Source organism: Carlito syrichta, unplaced genomic scaffold, assembly GCF_000164805.1.
Source record: "Carlito syrichta isolate Samal-C Ts95f unplaced genomic scaffold, Tarsius_syrichta-2.0.1 Scaffold313184, whole genome shotgun sequence".
NCBI lineage: Eukaryota > Metazoa > Chordata > Mammalia > Primates > Tarsiidae > Carlito > Carlito syrichta.
Window position 1 is genome coordinate 834,599 of NW_007257280.1, and position 26,570 is coordinate 861,168.

The 26,570-nt window shown below is 38.2% G+C and overlaps 1 protein-coding gene across 1 annotated transcript in view; it reads right to left on the minus strand.

Moving 5' to 3' along the window:
• The window catches only part of ADGRG4 (adhesion G protein-coupled receptor G4), a 115,612-nt gene that overhangs the window by 26,203 nt on the left and 62,839 nt on the right, over window positions 1-26,570 (minus strand). The window contains exons 11-13 of the mRNA XM_021718658.1: window positions 18,088-18,304; window positions 16,127-16,289; window positions 3,287-3,421 (exon numbers count right to left, since the gene is read on the minus strand). Coding sequence (XP_021574333.1) covers window positions 3,287-3,421; window positions 16,127-16,289; window positions 18,088-18,304 — 515 coding nt within the window. The remainder of the gene's footprint in view (window positions 1-3,286; window positions 3,422-16,126; window positions 16,290-18,087; window positions 18,305-26,570) is intronic.

The window sequence follows — 26,570 nt, forward strand, 5'->3', positions numbered from 1 at the left end:
TATGCAGGTTTTAGGAAGCATCCAGATATTCTTCTTCAGGTCAAGCAGCAGCCTACCCTACCCCCCTCAGCAAATCTCCATCAGATACAAGACCAGGACAGCCCAATAGCCCAACCTTTCATTTTATGGTTTAGCATAATAATCTCTAGGAAACTTTCAGGGTCCTTGTCAAGGCAGAAGATCAAAGATCACCCCTTGACTGGCCAAAGCCATAGAAATGATAATAAGACCACCTTTTGGTCAAGGAGATTGTGGATTGGAAACATCTGACAAGTCTCTTGCAGGAAAAACCCCTTCCCTTGTCTCCCATGTAGCCCACTACCATGGAAGGAATCATGTGACTAACTCACCCATCTGTCTGCTGTCCATCATCTGACGTCAGTACCTGCACTTACCTGACCCTTCGTGGTGGAGCAGACCACCACCCAATCACCTTAATGACCTTTCCCCATCAAAGGGAAAGATTAAAAGTACTCAACCATGGGCAGCCATCTGCCATTGCCTTGCTAAGCTACAATGTGGCCATGTGCTCTTTGAGCTATGGCTAGGCCATATTTCCTCCTCCTCCTCTACCTTGGGGAGATAACTCTCCTCTTTCTCTCTCTCTCTCTCTCTCTCTCTCTCTCTCTCTCTCTCTCTCTCTCATATTTAGTTTCTAAATAAACGGTATTTTCTAATCTAACTTCTGTGCAATGCTTTGCATCTTTCATGCAGCATGGGATCCCACACCAGGCATTCACACACCCAGTGGACCTGACTTATTCTGGAAGCCCCACTGGGAGTGTGACCCTAACACTGTACAAGAGTGGTATCTTGTCAACCATTTCTAAGGTCACATGGCACAAGGACTAATAAGATTTTGATTAAAAGATGTTAGAAGGAGCAGTATGAAAGCAAGGCTGTGAGATGTGGGGACTCAAGAAAAAGAAAGGGTAGCATCTCTTGTGAGTACTCACTCCCCAACTGCCAGTGGCACAGATCACAGCCTTGGGTTGCCCCTTTTAATGTTAGAAGCTTTAGGTCGCTGATCTCCTCTCATAGACTGGAAGTTCCATAAGGGCAGGCCCTATGTCTCTCTAGCTCAGCATTGTAACTTTGGCATCTAGCACCAAGTAAGATAGATAATAGGAACTCAGTAAATATGTACTAAATGCATACATGACTGGGTAAATAAATGAACAGATTGTGTCACCTTCAGCAGACTCTTTCCTCTCTCTGGGTCTCAGTGTTCTTATTGGTGAAATGAAGAGTTAAGACACTATGAGTTATGAGGGTCCTTCCAACTCTGAATTTGATGACAGGCTAGTTCTAATCCTTCTTCATCTGGCACTATGACGTCTGCAGGCTAATTTTGGCAAAGATTTTAAACCCTTTCAGTGGAAGGTGTTAGTGAATAAAATGTCCTTATTAAGTGTGGAATTTATGCAAAACAAGTTTACTTCTTATTCTAGGAGACAAGCACAGCCCTCTGAAGAAAGAAGAAATCAAGACCAAGATAATAGCATCTCAGGTATACAGAAAAACTATAAGGGTCAGAGTGTTATGGACCACATTTTAAATTTTTATTAAAAAAATTTTTTTTTAGCCGGGCTCGGTGGCTCAGCTGGTAATCCCGTGCCTTTGGGAGGCTGAGGTGAGTGGATTGCCTGAGCCCACGGGTTCGAGACCCACCTGGGCAGCGAGACCTCATCTCTACAATAAATCAAAAAATTAACCGGGGGTGGTAGCGCGCGCCTGTAATTCTGGCTACTTGGAAGGCTGAGGTGGAAGGATCGCTGGAGCCCAGCAGGTCGAGGCTGCGGTGACCAGGAGCGGCCACTGCACTCTAGTCTGCACGACCAAGTGAGACTCCAACTCAAAAAAAAAAAAAAAAAAAAAATTTTGTCCACTAAATATTTTGTCCAGGAGCTAGGGAGGAGACAAAGGGCTCACTAACTCCAGGAAGGCATTCTGGGTAGGATTTGAGCTAAGCCCACAGGAACAAATACAATTTAAACAGAAGAGTGGCTAGGGAGTTCCAGGGGAACAGAAAGTCTTCCAGCCATGGCTGGAGGTGATGTGGCATATTTGAAGTGGTGTGTGGTATGGGTCTTCGACATGTTTTGAATTAACCCAGTGCAACCCACCCAAAATAACTCTGTGAATATTTGACCATTAGAATCTACTTATGTAGCAAATCCTCACATATACCTCACAATTCTAAAATTTAAAAAAATTCTTGCCTCTTTAGAAATGCAAACAAATCTGGGAAAGTTAATGTATTGACCTCTTAAATACAAGAACGTGGGAGTCAGACAGCCTGGGTTTGATTCTTAGCTCTGCCATTTTTTAACTGTATGACCCTGGGCAAACTTACTTAACCTCTTTGAGTCTCAGTTTCCCCATGAGAAGTAGATGAGATAATAAGTGTACATATTAACAATAATGTTCATCATCATCAACTTCAGGAAAATTCTGTTTGCTGTCTTCCCAACAGCAGATGAGGCAGAGTGGCCTGAAGGAATGAGTCTTTTGTTAGGCAGAAACCTAATGCTGGATAATAATAGTGATAGTAGTGCACACACTTGCACAGTGTTTATTATGTAAAAAGAAATATTGTAGGTACTTTAAATGTTCTAACTCCTTTAATCCTTCAATAGCTCGATCAGGTACTATTATTACTCTGCTACGGAGGAGAAAACTAAGGCACATGGAGGCTGAGTAACTTGCCTGAGGACACACAGGCTGAATATGTCATAGCCAGCTTTAAATTTGGCCAGCCTTTCCCTGCGTTCATGTTCTTTAGCATCACATCATAATGCCTCTGTGTTACAGTGGGTGAGGACTGCAGACCTCAGAGAAGGTTCTGTGGAGGTGGTGGGAAATAGCAACAAATGCCTGCAGGTGTGTCCTGCTGGACACCACCCAGAGTCCAATAAATCGGCCCAAAATAGTAGACATGTTGACTTTGAGGAGCCAGGGTATACTGGGGAGGAAAGTACTGACAAGCCAAAATAGCATTTCGTCAGGAGAACTCTTTGTTCTTCTTTGAGTCCTCTGTTTGGTCACCAGATAATCCTTAAGGTTCCTTCCAGAGATGAGATGCTGTAAAAATTAAAAACTGTAGAATATCATTAAAGAAGACATTGATTCATGTTAAGGGCCAGGGGTTGTGCTGGAAAACTTGTGGAATTAATCAGATAGCATATTCTAAAATAAACAGAACATCATAAAAATAGCAAGAGTTCATAATTACAATGAGTCACCATATGACAGTTCATCACAGTTACCAGAGGCAAAAACTTACCTGAAAGAGTGAAGTTTGGCCAAAGAAATTAAACAAGATGGTCCGTAAGTTTCTATGAGGAATTCTCTCTGTCAGTGATTTAGGCAAATAGATGGAAGCCAAAATCCTCCCCACAGGGACATCACCTAGGTAAATCTGTTCCCCCAAAAAAGAAGCCAGAAAATGAAAACTGGAGTCTTCAATCATGAGACTGAAGTCCTACCTACTTCCCACCCTCACCCAACCCAGAGTATCATGTAGAGGACTGAAGGGTGGGAACTAGCCCCAAAAGCTAGGATACACTTTTTGCACACATAACATGCACACTCTCAAAATCACAGGCCAAGACATAATCCTGGTACACACAGACATAGATACACACACACACACACACACACACACACACACACACACACACACACACACCACCTTTTCTTTTCTAAACCTATCCCTGAGGTTCTCTCTCTTTAACTTGCTTCCACCTGAAGAACAATAGCGATGGGAAGGGAAATGGAAAATTAGGTAATTTGCCCTGATTCTCAGAAATAAGGGCCAGACTTGGAAATCAGGCCATCTTCTTCCATATAGTAAGAGAAACAAAACAAAACAACACAACACAATACCGTGACATTGGGCACTAGCGCCAAAGTTGATTGAGCAATGCTTTTGTTAAAAAGTGGGGCAGGGAACTGACACATTGATCTTAGCAAGTGTTATAACCACTGCTATAGTTTGAATGTATCTCCCCCCTCAACATATATTTAAACTTTAAACCCCAACAATGATGCGGAGTAGGGCTTAATGGGAAATATTTGGGTCATAAGGACGCCACCCTCATGAATGGATAAATGCCAGCTATAGAAGAGCGTGAGACTGCAAGTTCACTGTCTTGCTCTCTCTTGCCCTTTCTTTGCCCTTCTGCCATGGGTTGATGCAGCAAGAAGGCCTTTGCCAGACACCAGCCCCTGGATCTTGGACTTCTCAGTCGCCAGAACTGTGAGCCAACAAGTTTCTGCTCATTATAAATTACTTAGTCTGTGATATTATATTATGGTAGCAAACAAAGGACTAAGACACCCACTATCAGAAGCATATGCTGACTTGATTGATAATAACATTTGACAAGTAGTAAAACATTTCTGAGAGTGAAAAGGGGTTACGCCAACAATTACACGAGGTCCACAGTCATAAACCTGTATTCTTTCATACAAAACAGAACATATAAACACACTTAAAATTTGTTCTCTCATTTAATCCCTCTATCAACTCTGAGAGGAACTTTGTTTCATGGTATTAGGAAATGGAGGCTTAAAGAGGTTATGTAACTTGCTTAAAAATCACACAGCTACTGTATTACTATAAGAAAAGAATTGAAAGTGGCGGGAAACTGCAGGGAGGGAGGTGGGGAGGTGGGATTGACAGTAGTCGATATCTGCCTGGGGAAGGGGGGGTGCACTTCATCAATAAGTGTAACTGCACGGTGAATAATTGCATACCCAGTCCTGAATTGTACCCACAATTTTAAATAATTTTTTTTTTTAATCGCACAGCTGGGATGTAGTTGAACAAAAGTATATGTGATTGTGGGCCCACATTTTCTTCTTTTTTTCTTCCTTTAGAAAGCAGGATTTATTGAGAGGACAGAAAATCTCCCACAGTGGGAGGGGACTTGAGGGCGTTGCCCAGCCCATTTTTTTCTACTATCTATGCTGCCTGTCAAGTTACTATTATCTAGTTGAGTGTATGATGGGGGGGAAATGTTTACAACATTTCTAAAAATGGCTTATAAACACAAAAGTCACAAGGCTTTTCTCTTAGTACAAATGAACTCCTCTACTAGAGCAATTTAGTAGCATGGAGAAATCATGATTGAACTTAAACATGCAAGCAGTTTTGTACCAAGAATGCAATTGGGGTTGGTTGGTTGGTTTCTCCACCGTGATTTATAATTTTAAAAAACCCATATGTAAACAAAAATGCATTGGGAAGTCAACACCTGTTTCAGTATGGCTAAGTAGCTCTTAATAAATGCAACTCTCCTGCTTATGACTATGATGTAAAATAACAATTACTCGAAGGTGCTGGAAAATGACCCCAAGCAGATTCTGGAGAAGAGTAGACACCTGGAAAAAGATAACATCACAAAGCAAATTATCTGTTTTTACAGTTTGTAACCTGATGACAGGCTAAAACTAATTCTGTGAAAAACACCTACAATCCTGATTGAAAAATGACTGCAGTCTTTCTTGAAGAACCAGAAAACAAAGGTCAGGGAAACTACAGCTACTGGAAGATGAAGAGAGTAACATCTAGAATGGAGAGAGCTAGCAAGTGCGGGCCCAAAGTTCTGAGTATAAACTCTGCCCAAATATCTGCCTGACCTCCAAACTATGTATGTATGGGACAGATTCCAATTGAGAATAAAGAAACTTAGCTGAGATTTAAACTGCCAATCAAGAGATGGAATTTACAGTTCATTCCAACCATATTAATTGCTCAGTATAACAAAAACCAATAGTCTTCAAAGGAATATAGTAGAAACTAGAGTGTTCACAATATAATATTCATAATATCCAGGGCATAATCCAAAATTACCTGATATGTGAAGAAAAAATTTGACCCATTTTCTTTTCTTTTTTCTTTCTTTCTTTTTCTTTTAAGTAGGAGTCTCACTCTGTCGCCCAGGCTAGAGTACAGTGGCGTGTTCACAGCCATCGCAGCCTCGACCTGCTGGGCTCAGGCAAACCTTCCGCCTCAGCCTTCCAAGTAGCTGGAACTACAGGTACGTACCAACACGCCCGGCTAATTTTTTTATTATTATTATTGTAGAGATGAGATCTTGCCAAGTTGCCTAGGCTGGTCTCGAACCAGCAGGCTCAGGAATCCTCTCACCCTGGCCTTCCAAAGTGCTGGAATTACAGGCATGAAACACCGCACCCAGCTGTTTGACCCATTTTCAAGTGAAAAAATATTCAGAGCCGGGCTCGGTGGCTCAGCCTGTAATCCCGCGCCTTTGGGAGGCTGAGGTGAGTGGATTGCCTGAGCCCATGGGTTCGAGACCAGCCTGGGCAACTTGGCGAGACCTCATCTCTACAATAAATCAAAAAATCATCCAGGCATGGTAGCACGTACCTGTAATTCCGGCTACTCGGAAGGCTGAGGTGGAAGGATCGCCGGAGCCCAGCAGGTCGAGGCTGCGGTGGCCGGGAGCGGCCACTGCACTCCAGTCTGGGTGACAGAGTGAGACTCCAACTCAAAAAATAAAAATAAATAAAAGAAAATATGCTTGCAAGTAATGCAAAAAGAAGAAACAGCAGTAGAAAAACAGAAACAAGTGAAACAGAAATCCTAGACCTTTGAAAATAATACTGAAATTAAAAAAAAATAAATTGTGTGTATTTAAGGTATACAACATGATGTTATAGGATACATATGGATAGGGAAAAGTTTACTATAATGAAACAAATTAATATGTCTATCATCTCTCAAAGTTAGCTATTTTTTGTGGCAAGAGCAGCTCAAATCTACTCATTTAGCATGAATTCCAAAAACAGTACAATTTTAAAAATTGCAGCCCATGCCATAAGAGATAAGATAGACAAGTGGGACCTTATCCAACAGAAGAACTTCTGCAAAGCCAAAGAAACTATCAAGAAAGCAGGGAGACAGGCCACAGACTGGGAAAAAATATTTGCCAACTGTATATCTGACAAAGGCTTAATATCTAGGATCTACAAAGAACTCTAACATATCAAAAAGAATAAAAACAAACTGCCCCATTGCAAAGTGGGCCAAAGATATGAATAGACTCTTCTCAAAAGAAGACATACGAGCAACCGAAACATACATGAGAAAATACTCAGCCTCACTAGTCATTAAAGAAATGCAAATTAAGGAAAACTGCTAGGGGAGGGAGGGGCATACCTCATTAACAAGGGTACCTGCATAATCAACGCTTATATACCTAATCTTGAATTGTACCCCATATCTTTAAAATTAAAAAAAAAAAATTTTAAGAAATGCAAATTAAAAACCACACTGAGATACCACCTAAGTCCAGTCAGGATGGCCATCATCAATAACTCAAAAAACAACAGATTCTGGAGAGGATGTGACGAAAAGGGAACACTTCTACACTTTTGGTGGGAGTGAAACTAGTACAGTCTCTGGAAAACAGTTTGGTCATTCCTACAAGATCTAAAAATTGACTCCCATACAACCTTGCAATCCCCTGCTGAGAATATACCCAGAGGAACTCAGATCACTCTATGAAAAAGATACCTGCACATGTATGTTTATTGCACATTATCTACAATAGAAAAAATATGGAACCAACTGTGCTGCCTATCGAAAAAGGACTGGATTTAAAATGTGCATATACATGATGGAATATTATGCAGCCATAAAGAAGGACAAAATTATTAACTTTGCAGCAATTTGGATGGACTTAGAGGCTATAATACTGAGTGATCTATCACAGAAACAAAGAACTGAGTATCACATGCTCTCACTCATAAGTGGACCTTGAGCAGTTATCATAATACTCTAAGAAAGGGATTGGCAGTAGCGAGAAACTGCTGGGGGGGGGCACACCTCATCAACAAGGCTACCTGCATAATGAACATTTGTATACCTAACCCTGAATTGTACTCCCCCACACATATTTAAAATTTTAAAATTGTTTAAATTGCACAGCATGGGTTCAATAGTAACAAAAAGATGACAGATGTCTGCAAACTTAAAGATGGATAAATATAAATTATCCTATCAGAAGAATAGATAGTAAAATGATTTGAACCATGAACAGTCTCAGGAACCTACTGAGGGCAGTATCAGAAAGCCTTACAATCATATAACCTCAAAGGAGAAGAGAGAGAGAATGGTGAGAAAACAGTATCTGAAGAAATAATGGTGAAAATTTTTCCAAATTAAGTGAAAGACATAAATTTACATATTCAAGAAACAGCCAACCCCAAGTAGTATAAGTACAAATAAAAAGATGCCTAAGCATATAATGGTCAAACTGCAGAAAATCAAAGAAAATATTAACAACAACCAGAGAAAAATGACACATTACACATTACAAACAAAGAAACAAAACTTGGAGTGATTACTGATTTCTCTTCAGAAAATATGGAGGTCAGAGGAGCATGAGATAATATTTAAAACGTTGAAGGAAAAAATCTTGCGAATCCAGAATTCCATAGCAAGCAAAACATCCTTCAAACATACAGACAAAATAAAGACATTTTCAGATACATGAAAACTAAGAACATGTATCATATGTGCACTATAATCAATGATAGGTGAATTTCTTCAAGTTGAAGAGAAATAATACCAAAAAGAACTTTGACGCTCAGAAAGGAACAAAGAGCATCAAAAATAATAAATATTTAGGTAAATGCAAAAAACTAATTTTTCTCTCAATTTCTTAAACATACATAGGACTTTTTAAAGCAATTATTATAACACGAGCTTGTGGGGTTTTTATCTTCTTGGGTAAAATATAAATTACAATTATAACATAAAGAACAGAGAATGTAAATGGACTCTTCTGGTTCAGAGATTCTACATTTTACATGAAGCAGTACAACATTATTTCTAAGTAGATTGTGAAAATACAAGATTATATATTGTAATCTCTAGAGCAACCATTAAGAAAACAATGCAAATAGATATCTTTGAAGAGTCAGTAAAAAAATGAATTGCAATTGTAATAAATATTTAAGCAAAAAACAACAGCAAAGGAGGAGCAGAACAAAAACGAGAATAGACAGAAAGTAAAATAAAATGATAGTCCTAAATCCAACCGTATCAATAATTGTGTTAAATGCTAAAGGACCACACACTCCAATTAAGAAACAGATATTATCAGGATGTATAAAAAAAAGAAACACAATATATGCTATCTACAAGAGGTGCACTTTAAATACAAAGACACGGGTAGCTAGAAATTAAATTACTTAAACATATATATGTATATACATTTTATAGTTACCATGAGAAGACTGGCATGAGTGTATTAAAATCAGATAAAATAGACTATAAGACAGAGTATTATTAGAGATAAAGAGAGATATTTTGTAATGATAAATGGGTTACGGGGTAAGATTAGTGTTAGGAATACATAGCAACATAAATATCTATCAAAATAGATCATAGCCAGGCTCAGTGGCTCAGCCTGTAATCCTGTGCCTTTGGGAGGCTGAGGTGAGTGGATTGCCTGAGCCCGCGGGTTCGAGACCCGCCTGGGCAGGCGAGATCTCATCTCTACAATAAATCAAAAAAAAAATTAGTCGGGCGCGGTAGCGCACACCTGTAGTTCCAGCTACTTGGAAGGCTGAGGCGGAAGGATCGCTGGATCCCAGCAGGTCGATGATGCGGTGGCTGGGAGCGGCCACTGCACTCCAGTCTGGGCGACAGAGTGAGACTCCAACTCAAAAACAAAAACAAAACAAAACAAAAATAGATCATATACTGGACCACAAAACAAGTCTCAATAAATTTACGTGGATTGAAATTATACTGAGTATACTCTGTGACCAAAATTAAATAAACAAGAATCAATAACAATAAGATATCTTAGATAGTCCCAAAGATTTGGAATCTAAATGACACATTCCTAAATAACCCACAGATTAAAGAAGAAAGTAGAAAATAGTTTGAACTGACAGATGAGAAAAATGTAACATAAAAATTTATAAACTTCAGATAAAGCAGAGCTTAGAGAGATATTTACAGCTTTTAATGTTTATATTAGAAAAGAAGAAAGGTCTAAAATCAATGGCCTATCCAATACCTTAAGAAATAAGATACACAAGTGGGACCTCATCAAATTAATGAGTTTTTGCAAAGCAAAAGAAACCATCAAGAGAGCAGGGAGAAAGCCCACAGAATGGAAAAATATATTTGCCAACTGTTTATCTGACAAAGGCCTAACATCTAGGATCTACAAGGAACTCAAACGTGCCAAAAGGAAAGAAAAAAAAAACAGCTCCTTTAAAAAGTGGGCAAAAGACATGGATAGACACTTTTCAAAAGAAGATATATGGGCAGCCAACAGACACATGAAAAAGTGCTCAGCCTCACTCATCATCAGAGAAATGCAAATCAAAACCACATTGAGATACCACCTAACCCCTGTAAGAATGGCCATCATCAATAAAACAAACAACAACAGATGCTGGCCAGGATATGGAGAAAAATGAACGCTTCTACACTGCTGGTGGGAATGCAAACTAGTACAACCTCTTTGGAAGACAGTGTGGTGATTTCCAAAAGAACTAGAAATTGACCTTCCATATGACCCAGCAATTCCCCTATTGGGAATATACCTGGAGGAACTCAAATCATTCTACAAAAAAGATACCTGCACATGTATGTTTGTTGCAGCTCTATTCACAATAGCAAAAACATGGAACCAACCATGCTGCCCATCGAAGCTGGACTCGATAAAAGAATGTGGCACATATACACAATGGAATATTATGCAGCCATAAAGAAGGACAAACATATGGACTTCGCAGCAATTTGGATGGATTTGGAGTCGATCATACTCAATGATTTATCACAGAAACAAAGAACAGAGTTCCATATGTTCTCACTCATAAACGGACCTTGAACAATTATAAAGCTGTAAGAAAGCAATTGGCAGTAGTGGGCGAGGGTTGACAGTTGAGGGAAACTGTTAGGGGAGGGAGGGCCATGCTTCATCAACAAGGGTACCTGCATGATCAATGTTTGTATACCTAACCCTGAAATGTACCCCACATCTTTATAATAAAAATTAAAAAATAAAAAATAGCTGGACTCGGTGGCTCAGCCTGTAATCCCGCGCCTTTAGGAGGCTGAGGTGAGTGGATTGCCTGAGCCCGCGGGTTCGTGACCCGCCTGGGCAGGCGAGACCTCATCTCTACAATAAAATAAAAAAATCAGCCGGGCGTGGTAGCGCGCGCCTGTAATTCTAGCTACTCGGAAGGCTGAGGTGGAAGGATCACTGGAACCCAGCAGGTCGAGGCTGCGGTGGCCGGGAGCAGCCACTGCATTCCAGTCTGGGCAACAGAGTGAGACTCCAACTCAAAAAAAAAAAATTTTTTTTAATAAAAATTAAAAAAGGAAAAATAAAATCAATGGCCTATGGATCAACATTAAAAAGCTAGTAAGGAAAAGCAAAGTAAGCCCACAGTAAGCACAAGGAAGGAAAGAATAAACAGACAGCAACAAAGTGAAAACAAGCAATAGGGAAAATTAACAAGGCCAAAAGTTGGTTGTTGGAAAGTATCAACAAAATTGAAAAATCTCTGGTTATAAAGAAAAAAATACAGTAGCAAGAAAATAAACTATCTGCATCAGAAATGAAAGAGGGTTTATTACTATAAGTCAGAGGTTGACAAACTAAGCAGCAGGCTAAATCCTACCCAAGGGCTGTTTTTATATTGTCCCAAACTAAGAATATATTTTACATTTCATTTTTTTGGTTTATTATGTATTTTTATTTCTTTTGCTAACAACTTTACTGAGACTTAATTCACATACCATGCAATTCACCCAATTAAAGTGTATATTTCACTGGCCTTGAGCACATTCAGAATTGTGCAACCATCACCACGATCAATTTTAGAACATTTTCATCACTTCAAAAAGAACCCCTGTATGGATGGATGAATGAAATGCAGTATATACATACGATGGAATATTATTCAACTTTTAAAAGGAAGCAAATTCTAGCATATTATAACATGGATGAAACATGACAACATTTTGTAAATGAAAATAGCCAGTCACAGAGGACAAATACTATATAATTCCATTTATATGAGGTACCTAGAATAGTCAAATCCAGGAAGACAGAAAAAAAATTGTAGCTGTTAGGGGATAGGGGAGGAAAAGACAGGGAGTTGTTATCCAATGGGTACAGAGTTTTACTTTGAGAAGTTGAACAAAGTTCTGAAAACAGATGGCAGTGAAGGTTGTACAACATACAGCCATCTCATTTTTAAAAGGATAGGCAAAGAGGGAAGCAAAGGGAGAAGAGGGGAAAAGAAGGGGGAGGAAGGGGTAGAGGAGAGGAGAACAAAAACAAAAGCATAAGAACATTCAGAGACCACCTGTGGCTTGCAAAGCCTAAAATATTTATTATCTGCCCTTTACTTCTGATTCCTACTATAAATCCTATGGATGTTAAAAAATAATAAGAAAATATTATAAACTATTGTCAACAAGCTTGACATGTTAGATAAAATAAATTCTGAGGAAAATACGACTAACCAAAACTGATACAAGATGAATCAGAAAATTGGAATGACCCAATATCCATTAAATAAATGGAATTTGCCATCAAAAGATTCCTCACAAAGAAATTTCAGACCCAGAAGTTCTCCTAGCAAACACTATCAAACATTTAATGAAGCAACAGCAATATTACACAAACTCTTTCTGAAAGGAGAAGGGACATTTCCCAACTCACTTTAATAATGTTGGTAAAACCTTAATCTGAAGCCTGACAAAGAAACCACACAAAAAAACAAAATTTCAGACCAATATCTTTCATGAAAATCATGACAAAATACTTAACAAAATATGAGCACATTAAAAATAGCAATATATAAAAATGATCATTCATCATAACCAGTACAGTTTCTTCCAGGAATGCAAAATTGGTTTAATATTTTAAAATCAATGTAACTCATCATATTAAGAGAATAAAGAAGAAAGCCAAATTATTACTTAGAGATACAGAAAAAGCTTTTGACAAAATTCAACAACCATTTATGATACATATTTTTAGTAAACTAGGAATAGAAGATAACTACCTCAATTAAATAAAGGACATCTAAGGAAATGAAACAAAAACATGGCTAACATCACAGTAACGATAAAATTGTGAAAACTTTTATTCTAATATCAAGAACAAAACAACCACTTCTAGTCAACATCTTAGTGGAAGTATTAGACATCAGAATAAGGCCTACAGAAAGGAATAAAAAGAATAAAGATCAGTAAGGAAGACACAATACTTTCTATTGTCAGATGATGCTGGCTTACATAGAAAGACCTAAGGAATCTCTAAAACAACTACTAGAACCAAGAAGTGAAATTAGCAAGTGCATAGGACACAAAATGTATGCATAGAGTATATAGTATAATATAAATCATATCTTATAGATTTTATATATAATCAATTGTATTTTTATATGCTAGCACAAAGAACTGGAAATCAAATTTTAAAACTATTCCATTTGCAACAGCATCAAAAAACATACAATACTTAGGAATAAATTTATCAAAGACATGCAATACTTCTTTACTTAAACTACAAAATATTGCTGAAAGAAATATAAATAAAATTAAATAAGTACTCCCAGATTACAAGACTCAATATTGCTAAAAAAAACAGTTTCTCCCCAAATTTATCAAGAGCTTTAACTCAATCTCGATCATCCTCAGCAAGGTTTTTTTTGTACATATTCATAAGCAGATTCAAAAATTTATACAGACTTGCAAATGGCCAAAACAATCTTGAAAAACAACAACATTGAAGGACTTATACTACCTAATTTCAACACTGTAGGATCCAAGACAGTGTGGTAGTGACATAAGAGTCTACAGAAAGTCAACAGAACAGACTAGACAGCCAAAAAATAGATCCACACTGACACAACTATTTGATATTTTGTCAAAGATACTAAAGCAAGCCAATGGGGGAAGAGAAAGTCTTTTCAATAAATTGTACTGGAAAAAGTGAATATTTATATGGAATAAAATGATTCTCAACTCCCCCTACCTCATACCACACATAAACATTTATTCAATTAGTAGTGATTATAGTCCTAAACAAAAAGGTTAAAACTGGCTGGGCACAGTGGCTTATGCTGGCAATCCCGGACAGCACTTTGTGAGGCCAAGGAAGTAGGATCAGTTGAGCCCAGGAATTTGAGACTAGCCTGGACAACATAGTGAGACCTCACTTCTACAATCAATCAATCAAGAAAGGATAAAACCATAAAGCTCTTAAAAGGAAAGCATAGGAGAATATCTTCATGACTTGTTGGTAGACAAAGGTATCTTAGACAAGTCATATATGGTTACTTATTTTAAAAAACTATAAATTAGACCTTATGAAAGTTAAAAACTTCTGCTCATCAAGTCACCCTGAAAAAATGAATCAGAAAGCCACAAAGAAAACATTTTCAAAAACATATATCTGATAAATGTCTTGTATCTACAATGTGTAAAGAACACTTACAACTCAATAATAAGACAAACTATTCAACTTAAAAATGGGCAAAATATTTTAACAAATACTTCACCAAAGAAGATATACAAATGGCCAATACAAACATGAAAAATTATTCCACACCATCAACCACTCTAGAAAACAGTATGATAGTGTTTTATACACTTAAACATGTACCCTATAAGCCAGCAATTCCATTTCTAGGTATTTATCCAAGATATACAAAAACATATTTCCATGCAAAGACTCATACATGAAGGTTCATAGCAGCTTATTCATAATAGCCAAACATTGAAAACAACTCAAATGTCCATCAACAGGAGAAGAGAAAAATAGTCTTGTGATATATTCATCCAGTGGAACATTCAATGGAATATTATTCAACAATAAAAGAGAACAAACTACAAAAACAAAAGGATGAATTCCAAAAAAAATCTATTATGCTATATAAAAGAAGTCGTGGGCTGGGTGCAGTGGCTCATGCCTATAATTCCAGCACTTTGGGAGGCCGAGGTGAGAGGATTGCCTGAGCCCATGGGTTCGAGACCAGCCTGAGCAACTTTGCAAGACCTCATCTCTACAATAAATCAAATAAATAAATAAATAAATAAATAACTGGGCATGGTGGTGCATACCTGTAGTTCCAGTTACTTGGAAGGCTGAGGCAGAAGGATCACCAGAACCCTGCAAGTAGAGACTGCAGTGGCCTTGAGCATGCCACTGCACTCCAGCCTGGGTAAAAGTGAGACCACGGCTCAAAAAAAAAAAAAAAACACCTTATGCAAGAGAGTATGTATTATATGATTCCGTTAATATAAAGTTCTAGAACAGGAAAAACTATGGTTAAAAAAAAATCAGAACAGTGGTTCCCATAGGAGACAGTAGCTTCAGGGATTGACTTATCAAGGGCATGAGGGGGTTTCCATAGGTGATGCTATGTTCTTTTTCTCTTTTTTTAATATTTTTTTTATTATAGAGATGTGTGGTACAATTCAGGGTTTGTTCTTTTTCTTAATAGAGGTTTGGGTTACAAGATGTATACATTTGTCAAAATTCAGAGAATATATAGTTAGGATTTGTGCATTTTCCCAAATGTAAATGAATTTTTAACTGTAAAAAATGTGGTCACCCAAATTGTTTTGAGCAGAGTTGGTGGCCTATGGTCTGCCAAAGGCTAAGGTAGCATGGTATGGTGGAAAGGGCCCAGACTTTAAAGTTAGCCTGACATAGGTTCCAATCCTGGCTTAACCATTAGGCTGTGTGTCCTTGGGCAAATTACTTAACTTCTCTGTTTCCTTATCTGAACCAAGGAGGCAGTAATACAATGCCCAACATATAATAAGTGCTCCATAAATGTTAGTCAATAATAAATGATACTTGAGATTATTTGGGGTCACAGGGCCAAAGGTGTATCATTGCACATCTCACAAATACCATTTCAACCAAGGTGTCAGCCTACTAAGGATTTTATATGTATCTTCCTTGAGGCATTTGTACTTTCATCAAATCCTGTGAAGATTAAAACCTTAAACGAGTGCTAGCTCTTCCCCCACCAAGGAGTAAATGAATGAAGACTTGAAACAGTTCTTGGCAGATTGGCTCTCAATTCACTGAGCTGCACTCACCTCAGGGTCTGTGCCCTCTTCATAAGAGCAAATGCTGAAGGCCATGCCTTCAAACATGTGATCTACTCGCACCACAGCCAAAGCCAGCTTGGCCACTGTCAGATTTGCTGTCTTCCCAAAAAACTCCATCTTGTGACCAGCACGCTCAATTATCCTCAGAATTCTGCAAGAAACCGCAGATGGAGAAGAACAGTTCTACCTTTGAAAGTGAAAACTCATTATCCTTACAAGACTTCTCGCATTGTAAGACTTTTCCTTGAGTTTTAGACACTATCATTGGATCGTTTGGGAGTTATTAGGTAAGAGCACTGCCTTTGGAATCACACAGGCTGAGATCTAAATGTTAGCTCCTGTAATCTCTAACTGTGTAGTCAAGTAAAATAATCTCACTGGACTTCAGTTTCCTCACCTGCAAAGTCAAAGGTAATATTGCACTCTTCTCAAAAGATTGTGTTGAAAATTAAGTGAAATTATTGTATGGAAAGCCGGACCTTTCAGAGCCTTGAAGGCTCTTATTAGAAGTCTGGATTTTATTCTACATTTAATGGAAAGTCACTGAATGGTTTTAAAAGCAATAAAATGAGCCAGGCTCGGTGGCTCAGCCTGTAATCCCGCGTTTTGGGAGGCTGAGGTGAGTGGATTGCCTGAGCCCGCGGGTTCGAGACCCGCCTGGGCAACTTGGCGAGCCCTCATCTCTACAATAAATCAAAAACTAGCCGGGTGTGGTAGCGCGAGCCTGTAGTTCTGGCTACTTGGAAGGCTGAGGCGGAAGGATAGCCGGACTCCAGAAGGTTGAGGCTGTGGTGGCTGGGAGCAGCCACTGCACTCCAGTCTGGGCGACAGAGTGAGACTCCAACTCAAAAAAAAAAAAAAAAAAAAAAGCAATAAAATGACATGATCTGATATATGCATTAAAAGATCACTCTGGCTGCTGTGTAGATGACCCACAGAAGACCAAAAGCAGAGGCAGAGATACTAGTTAAAAGATTATTGTAGACAATCACATGAGAGAAATGGGGTTAGGACTAGGGTGGTTGTCGTGGTGGAGATGAAGAGAAGCAGATGGATTCAACTGGAATATTTAAAGGACTTTATAAAATGGATGTACAGTGTCTCCTACAAGAGTTGGTTATTGACTGTGAGTTAAAGGGAGGTAACTAGTACTATTCTCAAGTTTTTCGCTTTAGCACTAGTTGGATGCATTTAACAGAAATTCAGAACACTGGGGGAGCACAAAGTTTGGGGAAACAGATTGGGGGTTGGTTTGGGGTAACTATTTATTTGAAAAGAGGTGCCAGTCATGGTGACTCATGCCTGTAATCCCAGTACTTTGGGAGACTGAGGTGGGAGTATCTCTTGAGGCCAGGAATTCAGGACCAGCCTAAGCAAAATAATAAGACTCCATCTCTTAAACAGAAAAAAATTAAAATTAAGATTCAATTAGAATTTGAATGCATTATTTCACCGTTAGAATTTGAATAAAATGACCTCATTGCATTATACTGAGTTTTCAATGTGTAACTACCTAAACTTTAAGATCATTCATGACCGTATGCTAAGAAATTAATAATATATACAGTTGTCCCTTGATATCTATGGGGGGTTGGTCCAGAAGCCTTGCAGTAACCAAAATCCGTGGATGCTCAAGTCCTGATATAAAATGGGATAATATTTGCATATAACCTATGCACATCCTCCTGTATACTTTAAATCATCTCCAGATTACTTAAAATACCCAATACAATGTAAATGCTATATAAATACTTGTTATTATATATTGTTTAGGGAATAATGACAAGAAAAAAGTCTGTGCTTGTTCAGTAAAGACACGGTTTTATATTTAGAAATATTTTCAACTCACAGTTGGTTGAATTCACAAATTCAGAACCCACAGATACAGTGGACTGAGTGTATTTTAAATTTTACAAAATAATTTTTTTAACCAAAGTATTATTACTTACTGATTGCTTACTTCATGCAGATCAGAGGCTGAGTCATTTTGCTTTTTCAAAACATTGTTGATTATTTGTAATATAATCTGGGTTAGGTTCATACTTATCTCATCACATTGTGAAATATCGGATACTTTAGAAACAATAATTTTTGTCTCTTCTTTATCCAGAGGTGGGGATTCATTTATCAAATTTAAAATGTGCTCTGCAACATCATCTGCATTCTCTGGGGAAACAAAATTGAACCATAAAAGCTTCATTGTTTAGTTTTGTGCCATGCTGGTCAATTTCCTTCTTTTTAAAGAGTAAAGACAATGAAACAGAAATACATACCAACGTAACAACTTTTACAGAAGGGAAATGTTGACCCTTTGTTTCTACAATATCTGTAGTCCCAGAAAATAGCACATAAGTCAAGTTTTTATTCCTTTAAAAAGTTTTTATTCATTAAATCCTTTCTTCAAATGCACCAGGGAAATCTTTTAGTCACTGAAAAATGATCTTGAAATTTGACTCTAAGTTAAGACTTTTGAGTATCAGATTGAGTATCAGATTGAGTTAATTAGATTCCACCTATACTCAAATATCAGTAAACACTCAGTCTATGTTGTCAGAATTAAGGGCGGTGGTTACATTTTCCTGTCAAGAACCATCAATCCACAGGGAAAAAAGCAAATATGGACTGCATCACAATAAAAAGCAATTAATTTAGAATTTCTAGAGGGTAAGAACAATAGATACTAACTTGCCCGCTTTGTTCTTCACTTTTTATTGTGGAAATTCTCAACCAAACACAAAAGTAGAAAGAATAATATAATGAATCCCCATGTTCCTCATGAATCATCCAACTTCAACAAGTGTCAGTGAGTAGCTAATCTTGTTTTATCTACATCACCACCCACATTTTTCCCCAACCCCAGATTAATTTAAAGTCTTGGACATCATACAATTTCATCCATAAATACTTTAGTATGTATCTCTAAAATAAAGGACTTTTGTCATAACCATAATACCAATTAAAATAAAATAAAATTTAAAAATTAACAATAATATTCAAAACCATCGAATATCCAGTCAGTGTTCAAATATACTTAATTGCATCATAAATGCTTTTTTTGCTGTTGTTTTTTTGTTGTTGTTGTTGTTTTGTTTTGTTTTGTTTTTTTGAGTTGGAGTCTCACTCTGTCACCCAGACTGGAGTGCAGTGGCCGCTCCCGGCCACTGCAGCCTCGACCTCCTGGGCTCCAGCGATGCTTCCGCCTCAGCCTTCAGAGTAGCTGGAATTACAGGCGCGTGCTACCACGCCTGGCTAATTTTTTGATTTATTGTAGAGATGAGGTCTCGCCAAGTTGCCCAGGAGGGTCTCGAACCCGCAGGCTCAGGCAATCCATCACCTCAGCCTCCCAAGGCGAGGGATTACAGGCTGAACCACCGAACCCGGCTTTTTTTGTTGTTTTTTGATTCAGAGTCTCACTCTGTTGTCTAGGCTGGAGTGCAGTGGCACGCTCAAGGCCACTGCAGTCTCGACTTGCTGGGCTCAGGTGATCCTTCCACCTAAGCCTCCAGAGTAGCTTGGACACCACCATGCCCGCTAATTTTTGATTTTTTGTGGAGACGAGGTCTTGCTATGTTGCCTATGCTGATCTGAAACTCCTGGGTTCAAGCAATCCTCCTAACTTGGCCTCCCAAAGTGCTGATATTACAAGCACAAGTCACCACAACCCGCCCATAAGTGGTTTTTAAAAATAGTTGGGGTATTTTGAATCATCTCTCACTTTTTTTTTAGTCAGAGTCTCACTCTGTCACCCAGGCTGGAATGCAGTGGGATGCTCACGGCCACCCCAGCGTCGACCAGCTGGACTCAGGCAATCCTTCCTCCTCAGCCTTCCAAGTTGCCAGAACTACAGGTGCATGCTACCACACCCTGCTAAGTTTTTGATATATTGTAGAGACGAGGTCTCATCAAGTTGCCCAGGCTGATCTTGAACCCCTGGGTCCAGGCAATCCACTTGCCTCAGTCTCCCATAGTGCTGGGATTACAGGCTTGAGCCACCGCGCCCAGCCTATCACTCACTTTTAAAGCTAAGCGCTGTGTTAAACGAGTACAACATAAATTAGATTTTACTTCAATATAACATATATAAGGCTGAACTTTGTTGTGGTGTCTTCCTAGCTTAAAGCACTCACATTCAAGTCCAGTAACTAAAACACAAAGAAAAACAATTGAAAAATACGATCTGTTCAGAAAAATTCCAGAGAGAGATTGCACTCATAATACAGTTAATCCAAGTTGTATTGAAATAACCAACTCTCTTTGGGGAAACAAAATGATTTAGCATGAAATTCATTCATTCATTCTCTCCTATCTCCCCTTCCCTCCCTTCCTCTCCTTCGATGAGCTTTATAATTGTCAGCCTCTCCTGAAATCTCTCTCCTACCACAAGCTCCGCACTACTTAAACCCCCCAAAAGCCTTCACGGGCTATTTTTTTCGGCTATTTTTTCTTTCTCCCCTTTCCCCCTCATTTTATTGCTTTATTCTGCTTTTTTCTGCAAGCAACTCTCTGTCCTCATCAATGTAAATTAAGCAATTGCAACTAAGGTCTTCTCTATCTCCCCCTTAACCATGACCACAATCTGCCCAACAATGGCTCACGCAGGAATTGAGCTAGCAAAGACAGAGTTCTCCCTGAGGAGATGGGAGGAAGGGAGGAGATTGAACAAGGTTGTAATTGTTTCTAAATTAATATTTTGTCCCTGTTAGCATTTATCTTCTGGTAAATTAAAAAAGTTGAGATAACATTAAGACTAGGGATAAAAGAAAAAGATAGCGACCTTTTCACAGACCTTTCTTCTGCTCTAATTAGATTGTTCAGGCTTTGCTGAAAATGGAATAGCCAGGGATTCCTAGTCATGATTCGTTGGACTTCAGTGGTGCGATTTCACTTCATGCAGTCCCTGCTGTGGCAGAATGAAAGTAAACAACAGGCCAATGGGGGACTAACTATACTGTGGAAAGTAATTATAGACTTTTCATCTGGAGTTAGATCGTTTTTAAGGAAAATTCAGGATAAATTACATTCACTGTGTAAAAAATGTAGGTCCTCAAGCAAAGGCAATAAAAGGAATCGTTTTGTATTAGTTACAGAATAAATTGACCCCCCCATTGCTTAAAATATTGTTACAATTAATCTGCTAGTAATTTCAAGAATCAAAATAATAGGTTATTTACTGAGCAATTTCTTTCTTAATTTTTTTATTCTTTTTATTTTAATATTGTGGGGTACACTTCAGGGTTAGGTATACAAGTGTTGATTATGCAGCTGGTTGTTAAACACAGCCATTATTCAAAATTAAATTATATAAACTTACAATTAAATAAATTATATTAAAAAGAATGGTGATATTCAACACCCATCACTTCCTAATTATTTCGCTACATTTTACTAATCTATGTTCCTATAATTATTTACATCTATTGTATCCGTGTGTGCATCTTTTACCAACTTCATAGTTCAGTGACTACACATTCTAGTTTGTAGTCAGCCATGGGAGGAGTAGTATCACATAATAAATATTGGCAAATGCTACACGTAAGTACGTTTTTGAGGGTAGAGCTGATTGCTAAACACAGCAGGTGCCAAAAAATGTATACACATTTTAAGAAGGAAAAAAACTATTAAAATTGTAATACTCAATATATACCAATAACAAAAGATGAATACGAGTCACATTTGACGTCTGCAATTGCCAAGAGATGCTAAAAGTGGTTACCATCAGCATCCAGACTCTTCTGATTATGGCAAACATCTCTTAACATCTCTTAAAATATGCATACATTTTTTGGAAACCCCGGTATTTTCCAGCACACTACAGCTTGGGCTTCATACACAGTGTCTGGTTCTGTGAAAAAGCATTGCAAATGAGTGTATACCAAGAAAAAGTATGCAAAAACTTTCAGTCCTCTTAAAAGTTAGTCCCATAATTGGCAGTAATACTATGACCAAATTCTTTTTTTTTTTTTTTTTTTGAGTTGGAGTCTCACTCTGTCGCCCAGACTGGAGTGCAGTGGCTGCTCCCAGCCACCGCAGCCTCGACCTGCTGGGCTCCGGCGATCCTTCCGCCTCAGCCTTCCAAGTAGGAATTACAGGCACGCGCTACCACGCCCGGCTAATTTTTTGATTTATTGTAGAGATGAGGTCTAGCCTGCCCAGGCGGGTCTCGAACCCACGGGCTCAGGCAATCCACTCACCTCAGCCTCCCAAGGGCACGGGATTACAGGCTGAGCCACCAAGCCCGGCTCACTATGGCCAAATTCTACTGGGCTGCGCAGTTAGTCACAAGCCATCCCTCATTTAACTCCCGATTGACAAGGAGAGTTTGAGTCGGTGGGCATTTTGGATACGAGCTACAACTGCAAGGCATTATGCATGCATTCTCTCATTTATTCATCACGATAACCCTCATATTACTCATTGGGGTACTTATATTATTCCCTTTATACAGATTAAGAAATTAAGACACTGAGAGATTCTAACTCAGCTCTTACTTTAAAGCTTGAGTTCTTCAGTATGACTTTTATGACTTTGTCTGTGACTTTGTCGCTTTTCTTCACAACGTGGGCATTGGAACAACTGGGCTTTGTAGTCTTTCCACCTGACCTCCTGGGAATCACATTGTTTTTTTGTTTTCTGTTTGTTTTTTTGAGTTGGAGTCTCACTCTGTCACCCAGACTGGAGTGCAGTGACCACTCTCCACCACCACAACTTCGACCCGCTGGGCTCTGGTGATCCTTCTGCCTCAGCCTTCCAAGTGGCTGGAACTACAGGCGCATGCTACCACGCCTGGCTGATTTTTTGATTTATTGTAGAGATGAGGTCTCGCCCAGGCAGGTCTCGAACCCGCGGGCTCAGGCAATCCACTCACCTCAGCCTCCCAAAGTGCTGGGATTATAGGCTGAGCCACTGAGCCCGGCCGTACATTGTTTTTTTCTTAATCACTCACTATCTTACACTGATGGTGGAATGGACACAGACAGGAGACAGTTTGACGAAAAGTTCTAGCAAGCTTCATTCTAGTCTGATGCATCTTTAATATCATAGAGGTAACACAAATTGAACACAGAAGAGAACCAATAGAACTTTGAAACAAGGGTAACTTTTCTAACTCTGATATTAAGGAGTTAAGAAAAATGAGCATTTAAGTGGGAAAACTGTAGAGTTTTTCTTCAACCAAGATATCTAATGCTTGCCAGTAAGATTGGAAACTGAAGAAAATAAAATTGCTTCAACGTGAATACATTTTTCTTCCCTTTATATTGTACTCATTGTTAAGTTCCTAACTTACAAGTAATAGGGAAATATTCCTTCAAAGCTAATAGACTTGATAATTTCTTTTCAGTTACGTACATTACAATCATCATCCAACTGTTTTCTTACTCTACAGTTTTTTTGTATGAAATGACTTCTGACAGTCAATTTTCTAAAAAATTCAACTCAATCCAGTGTTTTTGTTGTTGTTATGACTGTTTGTTAACTTTTTCTTCCACAAGAGAAAATTCTATTAGCATGTCTAAAGAAAATGTGTCACTCAGGAGGAGGGAGGTCAGCGTGAAACATAGAACTTCTCTATCATTCTGCCCACTCATTTCATGCTACAACATTCCCTATTGTCCTGACTCATGGTTTCAAATCTGGGAACCATCAGAACTCTGCTTGCTTTTCTAATTCTTCTAGATATTCCTTGGTAAGGGTCTTAAACTTGCAACTTCTGCGGCGAAAGCAAGTCTGCAAAGTTCACTGCCTCAAGGCCAATTCCCTGGCGTTTCTGCAAGGTACTGAAATGCCTGTGCCCTCAATTTTTAACGATTCATTATTGAAGGGGTGCGTTTTATGTAGTAAAGCCACATCTGACAATTTGTCTGTGAGGAAAACAGATTTCATGTCTGCTGAGGATCCACGTCCTGGTTTACAGGCAGTCATTTTTTTGCTGTAAACTCACATGGTAAAGGGGGCAAATGACCACTAATTCCATTTATGAGGGTTCCACCCTCATGACCTAATCATCTCCTAAAGGTTCCATGTTCATCACATTGAGTTTACAACACAAACATTCAATCTATAGCATACACCTCAACAAAGAAGACATACAAATGGCAAGTAAGCATGTGAACAATTCAATATCACGTGTCACCGGGGAATTACAAATTAAAACAACAATGAGATATCACTACATACTTATTAGAATTGCCCAAATCCAAAACACTGAAAATACCAAATGCTGGTGCGGATGTGGAGCAATAGAAATTCTCATTCATTGCTGGTGGGAATGCAAAGTGGTACATCTACCTTGGAAGGCAGTTTGGAAGCTTCTTATAAAACCAAACATACTCTTACCATACGATCCAGCAATAATACTTTTTGTTGTTTACCCAAATGAGTTGAAAACTTACATCCAAATTAAAACCTGCGCATGGATATTTATAGTAGTTGTATTTATATTTGTCAAAACTTGGAAGAAACTAAGATGTCCTTCAGCAGGCAAATGAATAAATAAGCTGTGCACATTCAGACAATAGAATATTAATCAGTGCTAAAAGGAAATGAGCTGTGAAGTTATGAAACAACATGAAGGAAATTTTAATGCATGTAACTAAGTGAAAGAAGCCAATCTAAAAAGGCTACTGTATGATTCCAACTATATGACACTCCAGAAAAGGCAAAACCATGAAGACAGTAAAGCGCTTAGTGGTTGCCAGAGGTTGAAGAAAGGGCGGACTGAATAGGAGGAATGTAAAATATTTTTACAGTGGCAAAAATTCATTGTAATGATACTGCAATGGTGGGTACATCTCATTATACATTTGTCCAAACTCATAGAATGTACAACATCAAGAGTGAACCCTAAGATAACCTATAAACTTTAGGTGATCATGATATGTCAATGTAGGCTCACCAATCATAACAAATGTATCACTCTGGTGCTGGGATGGTGATAGTTGGAGAGTCTGTGCATATGGTTGGGGGGGGTGTATATGAGAACTCTCCGTACTTTCTGCTCAATTTTGCTGTGAATCTAAACTGCTCTAAAACAGTCTATTAAAAATTAACAAAATTTGAAAACTTTTAGCTAGACTGACCAAGATAAAATGAGAAAAGACACAAAGTACTAAAATCAAGAATAAAGATATTACTACTAACCATAACCTAAAAGACAGACAATAACAAGTGTTTACTAGGATGTAAAGAAATTGGAACCTTCATACAGTGTTGACAGGGAGGTAAAATGGTGCAGCTGCTGTGGAAAACAGTTTCAGAGCTCCTTGAAAAGTTAATAATAGAGTTACTATATGACCTAGCAATTCTACTCTTTGATATGTACCCAGGAGAATTGAAGACATATGTCTACACAAGAATTTGTACACAAATATTCACAGCTGGTTTATTAAAATAGACAAGAGTGGGAAACAGTCAAATGTCCATCAATTGGTGAGTGAATAAGAAAAATGTGGTATATGTATATAATGGAATATTACTTAGCCACAAAGAGGAATGAAGTACTGATACTTACTACATGGACGAACCTCAAAAACATTATGAAATGTCCAGAATAGGCAAATTCATAGAGACAAAAAGCAGATTAGTGGTTGCCATGATCAGGGATTGGCAGAGAAATGGAAAAACTGCTCATGGATACAAGGTTTCTTTATAGGGTACAGGGATGATGAAAATGTTCTAGAATTAGTGATGATGTTTGCACATCCTAGTGAACGTAATAAAAAATCCACTGAATTGTACACATTAAATGAGTGAATTTTATGATATGTGAATATCTCCACTGAAAAGTTTTAAACTACATTGAGATATCATTTCTTGCATATCAAATCACCAAAGATATAAAAGTCTAACAATATGCTCTATTGAAGAAGGTGTTCTAAACAGACACTTTCATACCTTGCAAGTGGGAGTAGAAAATTGGTGCGACTATTATAGAGAACACTTTGACACCATTCAAAGTATGGTTTCCCAGTGTCTGCCATTTGTATAGTCATTTATGAGTGAGTAGACAGCAAACATAATTAGACTCCCCCAAGAATGTATGATTGACCCAGCATTTTACTTTCAGGAATTGATGCTTTAGGGATAACCCACTTTTGAAGAATTGTGACTCATGTGTGATATCCATTACAGCAGTGTTTGTTTAAAAAGAGATTATTTTGACTCTTTTCTACCTAATACTATGAAATATGCCTATAAAATATCATGAACCAAACTAAAAGCTAACATGGTCTATGAATGTATTTTTTTGAAAGAAATGCAATCTTTTATATCAGTTGCTTAGAGAATGCCAGCTCTCAAACAACTTATATACCATAAAAATGTTTTTTAAATGTATCATACCATTTTTCCTTATAATGAAAGAAGCACAAATAAATAAAAGTAGTTTTACAGTGATATTGCTTTTTTTGGGTTTTTTTTTTTTTTTTTGAGTTGG